The 18880-nt window shown below is 43.3% G+C and overlaps 2 protein-coding genes across 2 annotated transcripts in view; one reads left to right on the forward strand and one right to left on the reverse strand.

Annotated features, from left to right (window-relative positions):
- The window catches only part of CTNNA2 (catenin alpha 2), a 1091309-nt gene that overhangs the window by 724148 nt on the left and 348281 nt on the right, over nt 1-18880 (forward strand). The gene's annotated exons all lie outside the window — the stretch shown is intronic.
- Nucleotides 4417-6419, reverse strand: LRRTM1 (leucine rich repeat transmembrane neuronal 1). Its single transcript, XM_045808802.2, has one exon. The coding sequence runs from the start codon at nt 6361-6363 to the stop codon at nt 4795-4797; it is 1569 nt and encodes a 522-aa protein (XP_045664758.1). The 5' UTR covers nt 6364-6419; the 3' UTR covers nt 4417-4794.

Below are 18880 nucleotides of genomic sequence, written 5' to 3' on the forward strand. Positions count from 1 at the left end.
CCTGTATCTCGCAATATTAAAATCTAGGAAAAGCTACCATACTCAATACATTTTATTCCCTCCATCTCATTTGTATCTCTGACTAAACCTTGAGGATATAGTGGCCAGGCCTTAGCCTGTGAGCAAAACACCAAAGACCTTCAGAAACTGGGTCTACTGAGGAAGGCCAGAAGATGGTGCCCAGTCACAAGTTAAGAATTTTGCTGCTGGAAAAAAATCAGAGTATAATATTTTTAATGAGAAATATGTTTCCTAACCTTGAGATGGAACTCATTAGTTAGGAAGGTACTCTCCAAAGAGTGCATTGTCATTTGCTGGCTCTTACCAGTAGGTAGCAGGCTTACGCTCTCCTAGAGCATGAGGAGCTCGAAAGTTCCCCCAGTCTGCAACGCATCTATCAGTTCATTAACTGATGCCTGAAAATACCATCAGCCACCTTCACACTTTATTTGTGATTGATTTCATCCTTTCTTGAGTAACAATTTGATCATGGAGGAAGAACGTAGGAGGGTAATTAATGCTGGAAAGTAGTTATGTAATGTAATCGTGTGTGTGGCTTCATATGTGGTTATATGAATATAGCACTATATGCATGTGTGTATGGTTGTATCTGTATTATGTATGTAAAATGTGTGTGCATGTCCCTAAACTTATCTTAAAATATATTTCAGACACCTGTTTAATAGTCATATTCCTGTGAACTCCTTGTTATTTGTCATTCCATTGATGACAAAACCCAAATCAACCAACATAATGGCCTATCTAGAGGAGATAATTGATGCCTATTTTGACTACTGTGAAACATTATAATACCTATTCTCCAAAAAAAATATATGCATTCTGGTCTTTTGATAATGTTCTCTGTGAGAGAGGTATCTGATGCCTTTTATTTTACCCGAATATGTGACCCACCAGTGTCCCCTTCTGTGTGGCTATGCCAGATAGACTAGGCACCAAACTTGATGACAAGTTGATTAACGTAACCCCAAAACACAGGCGGCCCCTGAACCCTCCCATGATCTGTGCACAGTTGCCTATGAAACTGGAGAGGAATAACAAGTGGCGTTTGCCCCTCTGATTACTTACACATAGTCATAAATGTGTTGTTGATGCTAAGTCATACCACATGTCTGCCTTCCTGCAGTCAGGGAGGAAAGGTAAGGCACTCTCATACTTTGAGGAGCTTGGGAGAATATAAAAAACAGATCTTAAAAAAGGTTTCCTTTTACTGGAATCATCTTTTCTTTGTGATGGCAACTTGCAGTCTTGGGAGCGTGGGTTGTGCTTGTGACTGGCGTTCTCAACCATCATGGCTGGAGTCTGAGCATCAGGGGCTGCTTTTTCTCTAAATGAAGGCCAAAGGATGGGTATTATTTAACCTGTTCCCTCTGGCACAACCTAAAAAACTACCGGGGCTAAGACTGGTGTGAGAGTGTCATTTGTCATCGGAAAGGACTTTTTTCTATATAAATATTCGAAAAACCTCTATGCCATGGCTGAACTTTAATCATCCGGGAAGGTACTGCAGATGGGGGGTTAATCCATCACAATGCCCAGGAAGAGACTTGAATTGTGGCCTTAAATTCTTTTCAGATAGCACAGGATAATGATGCTAGCACCCTCTGTGGGGAGAACACATAAAAAAAGGTGCTACACCTTTAAAAATTAGATTCTCTTTTAAATGCTCAGTAGTTTGCTTAGAGGGGTCAGAGCAAGTTTCTTGAAGCTTAAAGATTAATTGATTGGTGAAAGAAAAGATTTCCAGTGTCATAAAACCTTAGTTAGAACTACTGATTTCCCTCATTCTTGCCTTTCCCCGCCTCCTGTCCTTCTGGAAAGCAAGACGTGCATGAGCATCAAAAGGTGTGAGCTACATTCCTGTTGGTGTAGAAAACACATTTGCTACAAAGACACACAATGCAGAGATACACAGACACACAAAGTAAGAACAAGTTTTCTATGGCCAGCATTTGCGCTCCAGTTAACTGGATTGCAGGTTCCTCTTTACAATGATCTTTCATTAGATGTACGGAGACTTAGGTTCTGCATATGTGATATGTAATCATTTGGTGAGGGCGGGGGTGTACCAGCAGCATAAAACAAAGCACAGTTATTCTCTGGCTTTCTCTCATGACCACACTGAAAAAAGAATGAAAAAAAGAGGTCTTGGGTATAGGAGATAAACTCTACAGTCTCCAATTATCTATATTTCTGGGGGTAAGGGGTCCTGTGGTTCTCATGTCTACCAGAAAGGATTTGCTTCTGGAAGCTTTCCTTATAAGTACACCAACACAGTCCTTAATGCACCAAGCTAGAAGTAGCCTTTGGTACTGGATTCCAGTAGCCTTCCTGTGAGATTAAATCAATGGAATCCAAGGAACTTTCCTTCAATTGCCACAATTTGGGAATTTTTTTTTTTCCAAAAAAGGGTATGTTGTCTTCTAGAGGAGATCTCATTATTGGAGTTTAATTACAGATGGCACACCCCTAAGCCAACCTCGTTCCTACTGCCCCTGCCCCCTGAGTGATAATGCTATTTAAAACGGCAGCACTGAATTATCATTCACAGGCTGAATCCAAAACCTTCTCAAAGTTATCAAGTAAAGCACATCTCTTCCTGCCTAAATAGGTGATATGAGCACGGTGTATGTCATAATGTCATGTTTTAATTAGAAACAAAGAAGATGAAGTTTTCTGGTCAGGAAAAATGAGCTGGGGTGCATGTGTGTGCGTGCGTGTGTGTGTGTGTGTGTGTGTGTGTGTGTGTGTGTGAGAGAGAGAGAGAGAGAGAGAGAGAGAGAGAAATGTTAAACTCTGCTCTCAAGGTTTAACATCTTAGAGACATTTGCAAAGTATTTCTCTTGAAAGGGCCCCTTAACATGCAGTATTATTAGGCAAATGGGTTTCTCCATAGGTGGAAGAGAAACCTACTACCAGTCCTCAGCCTAAGTAAACCTCCTGGTGATGACATTCTGCATTTCAGACAGCCGATTTTTCCTTTTTAGGTAGGTGGCTAGAGGCATTTGAATTTGGGAGATAGTGGGGTGTGTGTGTTTTCCCCTTCCCTCTCCTATTATTTGAATGTCTCTCTTAAAAAAAAGAAAAAGGAAAAGAAAAGAAAAGAAAAGAAAAGAAAAGAAAAGAAAAGAAAAGAAAAGAAAAGAAAAGAAAAGAAAAGATAGATGCCAGGTTGTAGGATCTTTCAGAAGGGTGAGCACCTGAGTTTGAAAAAGACTTCTGGCCATGGGTATTGGTTCAGTATTCACCATCTGCTCTCCATCTCCATTTATTTCCATCATACATTTGCTTAAAGTGTTAGTGAGTGAAGGACCCCTCCCATCCAACACACAGTACTCCTCCCTCTTTCCCTTCCCCGCACCCACCAACTGCTACTACTCTTTAATTTAGTTCTAGTTCAGTAACAACCTAAATCTCAATGATGGACCTGGAAACCTGTGAAGGGTGGGAAGAAGCAATCATTGATCCCAACACAGAAAAAAGTAAAACACAGGGAAAGCAGGCATTATACAAAAGGGCAATCTGAAAAGAGGCAGCTTTTCTATTCCGGGCTAACAAATTATTCCCATTTCAGTAATATCTGAACACAGAATCAAATGGTGATTTTCCCCTATCCCACCCCACCCTCATTGCTTCTGTATCAAGTCTGCCCCTAAAGTCTCCTGCTATCAGTCATTACCCAGTAGGCATTCAACCTGAGGTAGGATTTTTCTCACTGTTCCCCAAAGGAACTAGGAGTGTGCTATCCCTGCTGAGAGCCTAAGCTTGCCGCAGTCTTAGCAATGTGCTCCAGAAAGCGCAGCTTTCATCTGCCAACCTTTGGAGTCTGCCTTCTTCCCCTTCTTCCCCTCAGTCAGATCTCAGTGAACAGGAGCTGAGGGTCTCTCTTTCACTTGGCAGAGTACAGAAAAGGGCACAAATGCTACCACTCTGCTGAATCAAAGGCATAGGAGAATTATGAGCCAGTGGCATTTGGGGGTGAGATTTTGAATTCATTTGAAAGATGGTTGTATTAAGTGCAAAAATGTTTCTTGTTCATAGAACAAACTGTCTGACACTGCCTTTTAAAAGCTGTTTGTAATGATCTCTGCCTCCAAGGCTAGGCAGTGATGCTCAGTCCTCAGTTCCCCTTTCACTTGCACTACTGTGATTGCACTGCACTCCCCTAAAAATAATATGAAAGGTCTTGCTTTTCCCCCCAGTCTAGTCAACCTGCTGAGCTTTATGTGTCCTTCTTAATATTTCAAATTGAGTCTGACTACCGTGCTCCTGAATTTCTGGATTTTCCCTCTGGCCACTGCACCCTCCCACTCCCCCCAAACACATACACAGGGAAGGACATTTTAACTGTTGCTTCTCTTTTAACACAGGTAACAATTCATTTAGGTTACACCAGTCTGTAAAAACTGTAAATGCTATTTTATTTTAAACATTTTAGTTTACAAAAAAAAAAAAAAATCAGTGATTGGTACCTTTTTACACTCTCAGATTCCTGAATATGGACAGATCTTCAAAGGAAGGAAGGAATTCTCGTATGAAATTTAAGATAGACTGTCCTGAAGGTTGTGGGGCGGGGTTTTTGTTGTGTTTTATTTCGTTTTTTGTTTTTAAGACACAATAAAGCTAAAATGTCAAGTCTCTGGGAGATATCCCCTTACAGTTTCAGTCAAGGAGCATATCAGAGCACAGACAAGGAGACCCCAGCCTGGCGCTGGCCGGCCGCCCCAGCTGCCCAGGCGTTTTTGGTAGCGCACGGGTTGAGAGCCACTGGGACAATCACACCTCGCATTCCCTTGCGGGCTGCTGGTGGCAGGTACAGGATCCATACTCGTTGATGATCACCAGGGCTCCCTCAATGTGGTTCGGTTTGTAATCAACGTAGTATTCCTGGGCAGACATGGCAGCCATCTGATGCATGGTCTGTTTCTGCTTTTGCTTCCTGCGCTGCGTGACAAAGCACTGTCTGAGCTGCCTGAGGCTGGCTGGGAAACACTTCCAGGAGACATAGAGCACCAGGACCACGATGAGGAAGGAGAAGATGAGGGCCATGGTGCCTGTGACCACCTTGTGGATCTGCACGGCGTTCTCGGCGTGCTCGCCGCCGGGGAGAGCCACGGTAGCTGGCTCGCGGGTGCCGTCGAGCTGCCCCTCCCCGCCGTCAGCGAGCGTGGTGGCTGGGCTGGCCGGGAGCCCCAGGTCACTGTGGTTGGTGACAGCTGAGAGCAGATGGCCGCTGGTGGGCTCGGCCCCATCCTCGCACAGGTGAAAGGCGTACACGGCATCTAGGACGTCCTCGCCCTGCGCGTACTCCGGGCTGGCGCACTGCAAGTTGCCATCGTAGCGCCCCTGGAAGCTGCTGAGCCATGAGGCGAGGGCGCACACGTTGCGCCCACAGTCCCATAGGTTCCCGGCCAGGGTGATGCTCGTCAGCGATTTCCAGGAGTTGAGGATCCGGGGCTCAATGTAGGTGAGGCGGTTAGAGTCCAGCTGCAGAGACTGCAGGTGCGGCACGGTCTCAAACACATGGGGCTCCATGTACTCGATCTCGTTGCCCGACAGGTCCATTTTCTCCAGATTCCAAACCCAGTCCAGCGAGCTAACCACAATGGCCACCTTGTTCCTCTTCAGACAGAGAGAGTGCAGGGAGATGAGGCGCGGGAAGTGGGCGAAGTTCACCTTGACCAAGTCGTTGTGCTCCAGGTGCAGCTCGGTGAGCTTGAACAAGCCGGCGAAAGAGTTGCGCGCCAGACTCTTGAGCTGATTGTATCCGATGTCAAGAAACTTGAGGCTGCGGCAGTCCTGGAAGATGCGCACCGGCACGAACTGGATAGCGTTGGATCGCATGTGCAGCGTGGTGAGCTTCCGCAGCCCATGGAAGAGGTCGGGCGCCAGCGCCTGCAGCTTGTTGTACGAGAGGTCCACGCTGCGCAGGTTGGGCATGGGCCGGAAAGTGGTGTTGGCCAGTTGGGTGATCTGGTTGGAACTCAGTGTGAGTTCCTTAACTCGGCGCAGTTTCTGAAAGGCGTCCCCCTGCACCGAGCAGATGTGATTGTGATCCAGATAGAGCCACGTGAGCTGCATTAACCCCGTGAACTGGCCGGCGCGCAGCTCCGAGAGGCTGTTGTAGCGCAGGGACAAGCCCAGCAGGCCGGACAGGTTGTGGGGCGCCTCGGTGAGGTTGAGCGCCTCGCAGTACAGCAGCCGCCCCTCGCACCGGCACAGCTGCGGGCACCCGCTGGGGGCGGCGGGCAGCATCTGAAAGCAGGCCCCCAGCAGACACAAGACCACCCCCGAGGGCCTCCTCAGCAGCCAGTATAGACAGAGACCGAGCAGCAGGAAATCCATTAGCGAGAATCTTTCCAGAGAGGCTGGAGAATGTCCATTGGAAGCGCTCGGTCAGAAATCTACATCATATTTTATTCCAAGGGAGGGGGAGCGGGGGAGGGGGAGAAAAGGGCAAAATCAAATAAATATATTGAAATAAAGAAGGACCCCCCCTCCCCAAAGCCACACATTCACCTCTAAGCATGCAGAAAGCTGGGCAGCATAGAAAGTTCACAGCCACGGAAAGATCAAAGAGATGGTGATTTGGTCCATGTTAGATGCTGCAGCAAAGAAAAGGGAGGAAAAAAAAAATCTTCGGGAAAGAATTTAATTAAAAAGTGTCTTACCCACCCTTTTCCAGAGAGTGACAACCTCCATTCAGCTGCTCCCTTTGTGTGCAGGCTAATTATATGCAGGGCGAGAGAAGACCCCTCTGTGTTTCCGAGGCAGCCCCGGTCCGCGGCCGGCGGATCTGGCAGGCGCACAATGTCTCACTTTGCTGCTCGGCTCTGGGCTGCAAGGGCGGCTGGTGAGGCGGGGAGGCGACTTCTAGGACCCGCAAGTTTCCCAACTACGTGCCGGCGCCGGGCTTCGCCTTCCTGCCGCTGTCCTTTCCCTCTGCAGTTCGGACTGTGACGTTGTGGGGAAAAAAACTCCAAACTCGGGGCTCACGACTCCCCTGGATTTGACAGTCTGGTTAATGTCCGTCATTGGAAAGGACCACTGACCGGCGCCACCTTTTACTCCGCGGAGACCGCCTGCCATTCGCGCCCGGGGCGGCTGCAGAGAGCGGGCTCGCTCATGCTTTGCGGGCGGCGGGGAAGTGCGGGCGGCGGGTGGCGGGCGGCGCGGGCGGCGGCGCGGGGAGCGGGGAGCGGCGCCCGGGCTCCTTCCCTCCGCCAGGCAGTGTGCGGCGCGAGCTTGCACAGGCACCTACTGCTCACTGAGTGTCGTAAGCTGCTCACGATTGTGCGTCTTCCCGGAGCACCTCAGACATGGGCAGATTGAAAAGGGGTGGGCATAAAACCAACATTTTACCGAGCCACTAAAGTAATATATGTTCTTTGATGAAACGGAAAACACTTTAAGCTTTTTTGTACATATTTCAAAAAGGTGGGAAAGGGGATGGAGATATGGGCTAGCATCATCAACGACAAGATATTTTCAAGCAGGAAACTGAAAGATTCTGTTCTCTCCCCCTTTCCTTTTGGGGATGTTCCCCCTCCCCCTTTAAAGCTGTCTACGTGTAAGGGACACGTAGGAATCTGTAGAGAAATCAACATTTGGTCCTTTGCTTTAGAAAAGCAACTTGAGAGAAGATAGAGTAAAGCAATGATTGTGGGGGCTTGGCTAAGATTTTTTTTCCCCTTTCCTTGCAGGCACTGGAGTTCTGCAGTCAGCCAGACCTTTTTAGTGGTAGATGAGGAAATGGTTTCTAAACCCAGTGGGTTTGGAAAGCCATCGGGATTTGGTGGTATGAGACCCAGTGTGGCAGAAATGTATGTCTGTGTACAGGGAGTCTTGCCTGAGATCCTGCAGGGACTTGACCATTCCCCGGAGATGTCTATAAGGTCCCAGGTGAATTAAAGAAAGATTCTGCTGTATGACACCCAGGAGGGCTGACCCCAACATGCTGAATATGGTGATTACAGCACCCTGTGTTACCCTCTAGGAGAATATGCTAGAGAATAAGCAGAGAAGGGGTAGTTTAAACCATAATGAAGCCTACTCCCTTCCATACAGATAACCCTAATTAAACTTTGAGACTGTCGATAAATTGTGTCTTCTAAGTATGAAGTCTTTGCCTGATTATTTTCATTCACAATCATCTGTAGATGGGGTTCTTATAATGAGCTGTCTCTTTCTCTCTCTCTTGTTCCAACCAACCAGCTTGGAGAGGGTCTGTACAGCTATTATCAGGAACCTGTTGGTCATTTGTTAAAAAAAAAAAAAAAAAATCCTCAGAAATGGCAGAGGGAAACCCTTCTGGAAGTGAGTGTGAGCAAGCCTAGCTTCTTGACAGAGATGCCCAAGGAGGTGATGGAGGAATCAAGTGTGAATCTCCAGCTCCTCTCTTTGAATTCCCATCATCTCTGCCTCCCAGGAATTGAAAGTAAGTAGGCATTATCTGAGGTGGTACTCACTTTGATAACAATGAGGCGGATTACCAAAGCTCCCAGGCTGGATTGGCTTTGGACAAGTAGTGGGTTGGTCCTTAGCATCCAAGCTGAAGGCGTCAGACGGTTGAGTCAAAGTCACCAAAGACTGGTGGTACTTTTCAGGAAAAGTCCTATGAACAGGGCCATCAATCATTACATTTTTTATTCATCCGAGCTCTGCCCTGGTTATTTATCTCCGAGATGTCTTATTTAATTGGAAGAAAAACAAATGCGAGACATCCTAGATATCACATGTCGTCTTAGGAACTAGAAGAGACGTTAGAAAATCAAGCCCCTTAATTTTGCACACGATGAGACTGAGGTACAGAGACATTGGGCCATTACCCAAGGTCTTACAGCTCACTACCCCACAGATGGGTTTTTTTGCTGTCCCACACCCAAGTGGTGTTCTTCCCTTGCCATTCCTGACGGTTGCCTTGTTGTCATTCTAGCCTCCTACCTGACTCTGGACTGGACACCTGCAGTTTTCATCCTGGCACCTGCAAGGTGCTGCAGAACACTTTAACAGACAAACAATCTCACCATCAAGTGTTTTCACCTCTTGCCAACACAATTATTCCTGACAGCAGGCTGGCTGATTGAGCCATAAACTCTAAAGGGTGGTGGGGGAGGTGGGGGCAGGCAGGAGTAAACATTGGCCAACCATTCAGCAAGCACTGTGAGTCTAAGCCACCCAGTCCCCACGGCTGCTAGGAAGAAAATCCTCCTAATGCAGGCGGCTTGGCAAAGTGGTGATGGAGCCTGCCAAATGGGCAAGAAGAGGTCCCACTTTGGATGTCACTTGATTTGTAGAGCTGGTACAGAGAGGCAGAAAAGAGTTGAGTGTTGGCAAGGAGGAAAGAGAATAAAATTAAATTCACTGCATTTATATGTGAGTTTTCTTCTAAGTATGCTACTCAAAATGTAGAAGATGTGTCTAGGTTGTAATTAAGATAAATATGTGTGTGTGTGTGTGTGTGTATATATATATATATATATATATATATATATATATATATATATATATATATATATATATATATATTGCTTTTCACATTATTATCCTGCAAATCATTTCATCTGGATGGTATCTTTAAACCTTTCCCACCTCTAATGTGGCAAGTTTGCATCTTTTCTACGCTTTTAAACCCCTTGGCAGAACTGTATACATTAACAGATTGAAATGAGCTTTATTGAAATTTAGCTATTCTAAGTCATCTAAGTTGCAGAATCCCAATTTATTATGTATTTAAAGCATACCAGCACTGATTAAATCAATGCAAATTAGGTTAAATAAGAACAACATGAATCAAGTGTTTCAGCAAAGTTGAGTTGAGAAACGACAACTTTTGAGTCACCACAGCAAGTTGATATAGGCTGTTTTTCACGAGTTTTAATTTCATGCTTCTCAGGGTCCAACACACTAAAAAGTAAAAATGAAAAGAACTCCCCTAAAGTTCTCTCTTTCCTCATGTTTGATCTTTTCTCTCTCTTTACCTGTCTGGTAAGAACATCTGATTCTGGTTATAATGTGGCTATATGTGTATACTTGGTCAGTCTCTTCTTTTGGGCGAACCACAGGTTTCTGTTGGCAAATGTCATCTCCCTCAGTGATGGATGCTGATGAGAGATACTTTACATGCTCTGAAAACACCTTAGCATTTTCCATGTTTATATGGGGAATGAGCTTACCCTGTTTTGCTGAACCACGAGAGTGCAGTAGTCAGACATCAAGAAAATCACCCCAAGCTATCACGCCAATGTGTGATTGGGAACTGAAGTAAGAAAGGATGAGGATCTTGAAAATGTGGATTCAGAAAATGGAAGGAACTCTGGGGTCCAATCTGATTGCCAAAACACAATCTGGAATTAAGAGGTAGAAGAGGAAGCTTGAGACAGCTGGAGAGAGGCCCAAGTATAGCTTGGAGGAGGAAGAGGTGATTTATTTCTCCTCTTCTAAACCTTACAAATTAACCTTTGCATAATAAACCCTCCTGCTTTTTCTTGGTACTTCATGCTATGATGGCGGTGGGAGGTAGTCACATACAATTTTGAAGGGCTATATCTTTCCGGTTTCATCTCAACTGGAGGTCACCTCCAATTTGTTCATTGTAGTCAAAATAGTTTGTGAAACAAGAGGTGCCAGTGAAGAACATCTGAAATGATTATGAGTTCTGGGGATCGGCTTTCCATTAGTAGTCTTTGGCAGTGTTCAAGGAAAGAGAACTTTGAGAGGTGATTTTAATGTTCTGTCATCGCCGCGACCAGCTTGGACCTTGATCTTTATGCTGTTGTCTTTAATTTTCAGTAGCAGTGAACCATGGCTTTCTTTAAAAGGAAACATTTAGAGGAAGGGGAGGAGGGTGGGAGTCACAATTTCAAAAGGAGAGAATTAACTCTGTTGTTTCTGTGGGCACACAGCGTACACCTGGCATTTTACAGAATACCTCTGAAGATGCGTATGGGGCCAAAGGTGAGGGTATTAAGGCTTCTCTCAGGAGTTCTACTTAGGAGAAACAAATTAAAGAGGGGAGGTAACTTTTTTTTCTTATCAAACTCCGTCTTCCTCTTAAACCTATAGTAGTACAGATAGAACTGAGGAAGTACCTACCATGTTCAGTGCATGATGTGAGTTATGGGGTAAACCCAAGAAATGCAGTGACTCAGTGCTTTCCTCCAGGAACTTTAGGTAGGAAGGAAAAGCAGACACTGAGGGACTTTGCCAATAATATTTATATATTGCCCACTGCTTGAGAGTAAATGTCTCTAGAACATACAAATGAGAACTGAGAGATCAAATGGGACCAGTGCCTGAAGACTTCATTGATGGAAGTAAAGCTTATGAAAGGAGTTTATGGACTCAAGATATAGGTGCACCAACAGGAGGGGTAGGCATCATAAAGGCATAAGTGCAAGTATGGTAACAAGAATGCTTAAATCTTTTTGAGTGGCTCAGTTTCTTGGGGGGGGAGGGGAAAAAGGTAAACAGGGACAGGTGGAACCTCTGTGTTGGGAAGAGGAAGGAAGTTGGTAAAGGGCTTCCAATGCCATACTGAAAATTTGAGTTTGCTCTATTCTTTTAGTCTCTAAGGTCCAACACTTTAGAGTCATCTTTGAATCTTGCAATAAATATCTGCCTTAGTTCAAGAGGCCTGTTCTGCTATGTGGGGCCCTTCTCTGCAGGTTTCCTCTGCACTGCCATATGTTCTGATCGTGTCTTATTATACCTAACTGTTGTATCCTCTCTCAATCTCTGCCTACCTTCATTCTAACCATCCTTCAAGGTTGGTGTGAAATTTCTTCTATGAGTTCTTAACAGATTCCCCTGTAAAGTGATCTTTTCATTCTTGTGAACTCCATTAGCAGCTTGTCTTTACTAGTCCTGTGCCTGGTCCTCTTCCCTTTGTATGAATGTGGCAGTGATTTCTAATTATAGTATTTTAGAACTAAATGGGGCATTAAAGATCTTGGAGACTAGAGTAAAAGGATCTTGATTGGTGTCTCTGCTTTGCCATTTTCTATCCATTTGATCCCACATAGGTCACTCCATTATCAGTGAAATAGAACTAAGGATGGCTATTTTAAAGGCATCTTGGGGAAATTCTGAGAGATCATGTATATTAGTGTCTTGCAACTCAAAAGTGTGAACCTGGGACTTGCAGCCTTGGAGCCTGTTAGACAGGTGGAATCAGATGTCTTCCGAGGCCACTGAATCACATCTGCATTTTACCATAGGCTATAGATTAAAATTAAATTTGGAGAAGCATTCTATTGAAGCACTCACAAATTCCAACCTGAAAAAGGAACCCAGGGGTCACCAGTTCCCTAGTTTTAGAACTGCGGAATTGAAGGGTCAGCAATGTTAACTGATTGCCCATGACTGTTGGTGGAATTTGGACAAAAACCCCCTTCTGAATCTTATTCTCTGTCATGTTAGATTTCAAACACATAGAATGCAAAGTCTATCATACCTGGTACTTAGTAGGTTCTTATTAAGGTTTGGTTTTATCATCAGTACAATAGGAAGTATAGAGCCCTTGTATGTGCTAGCTTTAGGCATCTTCCAGCTTGCTTGACTCCTCAGTTTTCTGGTCATTGCCAGTCTGCATGTATTTCTCATGGACATTTTAGTTTTATCTTTTTATTATAGAAAACTGAAAATCAAAAAAAAAAAAAAAAAAAAACAACCCACAAGAAAAACTGAAAATTAAAACAAAGATTGTCACCTAAATTTCAACACCCAGAAATCAACTAATAAGTTTTGGATATGTAAGCTTTTGGAATTATTTCATGTATATTTTCTAATAATCTGATAACATTATACATATTCCTTATAACTGTTTTTTTCACTGTGATTTTTTTTCTATGTCAAGAATACAAATCAATAGGATCATCTTCAATGCTATAAAACATTCTATTTTATTTCTCTTATCCATCCCCTCTTGTTTACCAATTACTTGGTATTTTTGGTTTTTAGCTATTGTAAAATGGCCCTGATGAACATTCTCATACATATACTGCTATAGATTGAATGCTTATATCCCCCTAAAATTCATATGTTGAAACCCAATCCCAGAGGTAATGCTATTTGGAGGTAGATCTGTGGGGGGAGACTAGGTCACGAGGGTGGAGCCCTCATGAATGGGATTAGAGCCCTGATCAAAGAGACCCCAGAGAGTTCCCTGGCCTCTTCTGCCGAATGAGGACAGCAAGAAGATTATCTCTGAACTAGAAAGCAGGCTCTCGCCAGAAACTGAATCTGCACGCACCTTGATTTTAGACTTCCAAACCTCCAAACTGTGAGAAATAAATGTTCATTGTTTAAGCCACCTGGTCTAAGGTAGTTTGTTATATAGCGGCCTGAACAAACTAGGACGTATTCCTTTGCTTGTTTGGACAACTGTGTCCTTAAATTTTAATTCTAAAATTGGTGTTCAAAGAGCAGGGACTTTTAAAAGACTTCCCATACATAATGCCAAATTGTCTCCCTGAAAGTCTGTACACATTTCATCCTCAATAGCTCTTTTGCTGCTTTCTTTTCTCCTTGAGAAACTCCACAAACCACAAACAGAAACATCTTTTAGTCCCCTCTCCTTCATCTTGCTCAGGCACCGACTGAGATCCCTACCTGAATGTTCTCCCTGCCTTGGAACTATCCTTCCTCCCCATTCTCATTTCTCCATTCCTTCCTGTAGAGTCTATTCCCACTTCACATGGAGGGTTGGGCTTTGGGGGCTTGGGCGTTTCTTTTGCGAGTTCATGAGCATTTCATTCTCATATCTCATTAAGTAGCAGGCCAGCCAAATTATTTTCATAAAGGTGTTAATGTCTGAAAATAGTTTACTGCAATGTTACTTAAAACACTCTGTTGGGATAAGAATGTTTAAATGTATTTTTGAAATGCACCAGACTGTGCTCTGTTCTGGGAGATTCAGAATGCACTCTTTATTTCAATCACAAGAAATCTTGTTTTTCTTGGTTTCACCCAATTATTTAGGACACCTATTAACACCAAACGTATGTGCCAGGACAGCTTTGGAAACATCTATTTAATTGCAGTCCACAGACCATCTGACTCTAACTTGGCTCTCACCCTACAAAAGAGTGATTCTAAGGTTTGGATTTCAAGCCCTATGGTAGGACACTGGTGCAAGAACTTGTTGTTGTGTTTTTGTTTTTGTTTTTTTTTCCTAGTCCCCGGAATTTATGAAGATAGCTGGACAACACAGTTCTTCTGCTTGGTATTAGCAAGTCTTACCTCCTCATCCTGGCCACAAATAATGAAACCAATTTAATTCTGTAGTAAGTTCTGTCTCTGATGCATCTTGACATTTAATTATCTTGTTTTATAGAATTTTCCAGATGTTTCTAATTTTGTCCTTGCAGATAAAATGAAACTTCCTAAGAACAGACTTGTTATGTTCCTGCTTTTAGGACTCTCTAGTATCTATCTCCAAAGGAACAGAAGAAGATCAGATATGAGAGACAATATGTAAAGAGCAGAGAAATACCACCTTGCACTGGTACACATGCACATTCTCTTCTGAATATAGTCTGGCACAGTTCTGGGTTCGTAGAGATTCTTGGTGAAAAGAGTTTATTAACTGGTCGAAGTTCTTGCCTAATCAATAGCTGATGAAATCTGAGCTAAATATAGCCTAGCCTCTATAGTACACTGACATATAGGCACAAAATAATAACCCAACTTTTGTATTGAATTCACGCAGATTAATTAATGCCGTTTACACATGGCATCCTTACAAAGATCTATTTTGTGCAGGAAATCCCCACCCTCCGTAAGCGGTGAGCTTCCTGTGCTAAATTTACCTGCTCAGTTGGATGCTTTTATGTCTTTATTTAAATCATTTCCCATTCTCTGAAACTACCTCTTAATCTCCCACAGACACCTTGAGAATGCCTTTTAATTATTTAACATAAATGTCTATTGCTGTTCTTATTTGTTTTTCTTTTAAGTCCAATGGAGGTCTAGCTGATGAGATACAGAACTTGATAAAATGTAGTCCCTGCCTCCAGTGTTCTCAGATCTGGATTGCAGGTGATGGTTAGTGAAGCAATTTGGTTCGTGCTGTGGCAGAGATGTAAACAAGAGCTGTGGTTGGAGAGATTTCTCCAGCTAGTTGAGCAAGATCAGCCAGAGGAGCTGGGAGAAAAGGAGGAGGAGTTGACTAGATAGAAGGATGGAGGCCACTCCAGTTAGTAGGCAAAAATGTATCAAAAACCACAAGGGCTTCTGAGATGCATAGGGTATCGGGAGCACACGAATGAGCAGAAATGAGACTGGAGTGTTAGCTTAGAGCCAGACTGGGAAGACTTTAAACCTGATTATGATTTCCAGAATGTGGGTACAGTAAGTGATGGCCTTGAATGTGAAGGACAGGGAAACGGATACTGCAAGGAAGGAGAACAGTTGGGAGGCTCCCACATCTGCCCAAGTGAGATGTTGTGAGCCCAAGTGGGACTTACTCTACTAACATTAGAGATGGTTGGGGCAGGCCAGGTACAATAATAGTTTTGTAGTGGGATTGGTAATTGTGTAAATGGTACTTTTTCAGACAATTAATTTAAGATGATTTCAATAGAATGGGTTAATCTAGGGTAAGTGGAAAGCAAGGAAGAGTAAGATGTGGACACAAACTAACATTTGGAGCTAAGAGTAAGCAGTTGAAAATAGAAACAGAGGTTACAGCTGGACATAGAGATCACGGCATCTCTGGGAGTTGTGTGGCGGTAGAGTGGCGGGAGTAGGTACATATCCCCAGGGAGAGAGATTAGCCTACAGCTGGTGCACCATGAGACGTCTTTGCCGTCTAGAAAGGCAATGTGAATGTGGGAAGCAGCTGGATGACAGGGAATGGCAGGGCCCAGGCTACCTGTCAAGTGCATGTTTTGCTTTAAGGCTATCAAATTCTAATTTTTAAAAATGAGATTACATTAGTAAGCTAGTGATATTGCAGACTGTATTCAGCTTGTGGAATACCAGTTTGCAAAGCTTCTTTTAAAATGATGTTCTTGACATAAAAGAATGAGAGGGAGCAGAAGAGGTAGACATTTCTCTAACAGGAGGGATAGTTTAAAAAATCGAGAAATGCTATATAGTCCATAGTATGCAGCCTTTGATATACAGGCATGGCCATGACAGTGTCATTAATATGTATTTCACGTGGCTGTGAAAAAGAAAAAAATATGGCTGACACTGACAGGTTTTGAGAGGAGCCCAGATGGTCAAGGATTACTGACGCTAGGGGAGAGTGCCCAACGATGAGTAAACCTGCAAAGGAAAAGTGCAGCCGTGGGCTGTCTGTCTAGGGACTGTGTCAATGACTGGCTGACGTGGAGTGTACCCTTCTCCCAAGAGAGTTTGTCATTGACATCTCACATCAGTGTAAGATTGTTCCTTTGTGGATAGACCTTATATTACCTTCGCAAACATGAAACAGGGTGATGACTGGAGATCATGTCCTTCAGAATGCAGTCCTATATTTGCATTTTAGGAGAAGAATCTGAGACACTGAATAATTTAGTGAAAAAACTTGAAATTTCTGATGTTATGTTAGGCTGAAAAGTATTCTGCCATTTATAAGCGATATGACCTGGACCAAGTGACTTAACTTCTACGTAGAAGTATTTGACATAGTAAAATTCAAAAAATAAAAAATTGAATTATAAAAATAGAGAAGTAGTACAAATCCTATTACAATAATTACTTATCTCAGTTTCTGTTATATAAGGCCAAAGTTATATCACTGAGATTGAAGACAAGAAGGAAAAAGAATCTTAAGCACAATGGTATCATGCATCTCTAACTTAAACTCTTACTGCTCCTTCTTTAAATACCTGTTCCTGATTCAGAGGCTGCATAAAAACAGAAACAACAAACAAAAAGCTTGGTGGTTAAACCAACAATTATTTTATTTAGTTCCTGGTTCTGTGTGTTGGCTCCGGAGACCTTCTGTATGGGACAGCTTGACGGTGCTCACTCCAATGTCCATGATCAGATGGAGAATTAGCTGGAGACTAGGCAATCTAGGATGGCTTCAGTCACAGGGATGGCGATTGGCAGGCTGTTGGCTGGGGCCCCACTGACTCACTCACTCACTCACTCACTCACTCACTGAAGCAGGGACCCCTCAGTTCTCTCCCACGTGGCCTTTCGTGCTCCAGGAGGCTAGCTCAGGTGCAGTTATGTGGTAACTACAGGATTTCAGGAGGGGCAAGAAAGAGCAAGTCCCAGTGTGCAAGTATGTTTCAGAGTCCAGGGTGCTAACCACTATGCCATGGGACCCCCACCCTTCAAGTCTCGCCTTCTGGCAAATTGCTGTTGTCTGTTGACTAAAGCTCATCGCATGGTCAGCCTGACTCAAGGAGGGGGGGGATCCGGCTCCATTTCTGGATAGCAGGGGAAGAACTTATGATGGCTTTCTCAGGTTAAATAAAGCATCAGTGGATTAATGTTTACTCTGTCTGTAAGTACGAAATGCTCTAAAACAATTTTTCTTTCTCAAGCCATGTGGCCCAAACACTACGGTCCATAAGCACCAAGGACCAGAAGCATAGGCATCACATAGAGCTTGTTAGAAATGCAGAATTGCAGGTTCCACCTTAGATATGCTGATTCAGAACTGACAATTTTGCAAGAACCCCAGGTGAGTCATAAGTCTGATAAGGTTTTAGGAGCATGGTATCTGTTCACTATTCCTCATAATTCCCTTTGCTATTTGCTAGGTTCTCCCGTTGAGTGATAGATCTTTGATTTTTAAAGGTGCAGAACGGTTTCGTTCTGCACAATTGAAACAGAACAAACATAGGTTTAAACAGTAAAACAGGTTGCTTCACAGCATGAATAGCTAGAGAGGGGGTATAACATTTTTTCTGCTCAATTGTCCTTTGCCTATAAAAATAGAAATTTAAAATTAAAATAACAGTACATAAATATTAAAGAATATTGTATTTAACTAAGAAGCACCATTTAGATGTTACAACAAGTTGTAAAGTAGAAACTGCAAGCCACATACTTACTTATGCCAAACTTCTACATTCCTGAACAGTTGCTAACTAACCGTTGGTTTTCTAAAGGTTGAAAGATTGACTTTCCAACCGTTACACCACAAGCTGAATATCTCTAGAATGTGCGTGAGTCCTTAGGTCCTCTTTCAGCCTTTATACAAGTAATGAGACCAGCAGAACTTACGAAGCATCTAGCATGTGCAGACCACTGGTCTCAACTTACAGAAAATACAAGTATACCATAGCTTGTTGGGTTCTGTTCACTTCAGCCCCAGAAGTGAGGGGGGACAGGAGAAGGAGAGCCTAAACTTTCAACGATAAAAGTGTATTTTACCAGGCTGAGGACAAACAAGTAACATCTAAAAGACTTCTAGCTTTTCTCAACTGTTAACTTTCTTCTAAGAGGAAGAACCTGGTTGCAACTTCCGGTGCCCTCTTCTGGTTTACTTTCACCTCAAGACTGGGGAAAAAAAGAAAAAGAAAAAAAAAGGGGGGGGGAGGAGGAAAGCAACAACAAGAAGACATTTTGCATGAAGGCATAATGCTGTCATTCTATGTGAAATTTGCTTTGAGCATTCTCTTTTTGGAATGGGATAACATTTTCTTTGAAGCTGTGATTAATGCTGTCTCAAATATATATATATATATATATATATATATATATATATACACACATATACATATATATATATACATATACGTATATATATGTGTGTGTGTGTATATATATATATATATATATATATATATGCGCTTTGGGGTCCTGTTCTTGTCTATCAGTCCACCAGTCACTAGTTAAATATCTGTTGAGCACTGAACCTATAGGCATATTCTAAGTATAGGGCTACAGTGGT

The sequence above is a fragment of the Ursus americanus genome, chromosome 7 (genome assembly GCF_024610735.1).
Source record: "Ursus americanus isolate L20-20 chromosome 7, mUrsAme1.1.p, whole genome shotgun sequence".
NCBI classification, from domain to species: Eukaryota; Metazoa; Chordata; class Mammalia; order Carnivora; family Ursidae; genus Ursus; species Ursus americanus.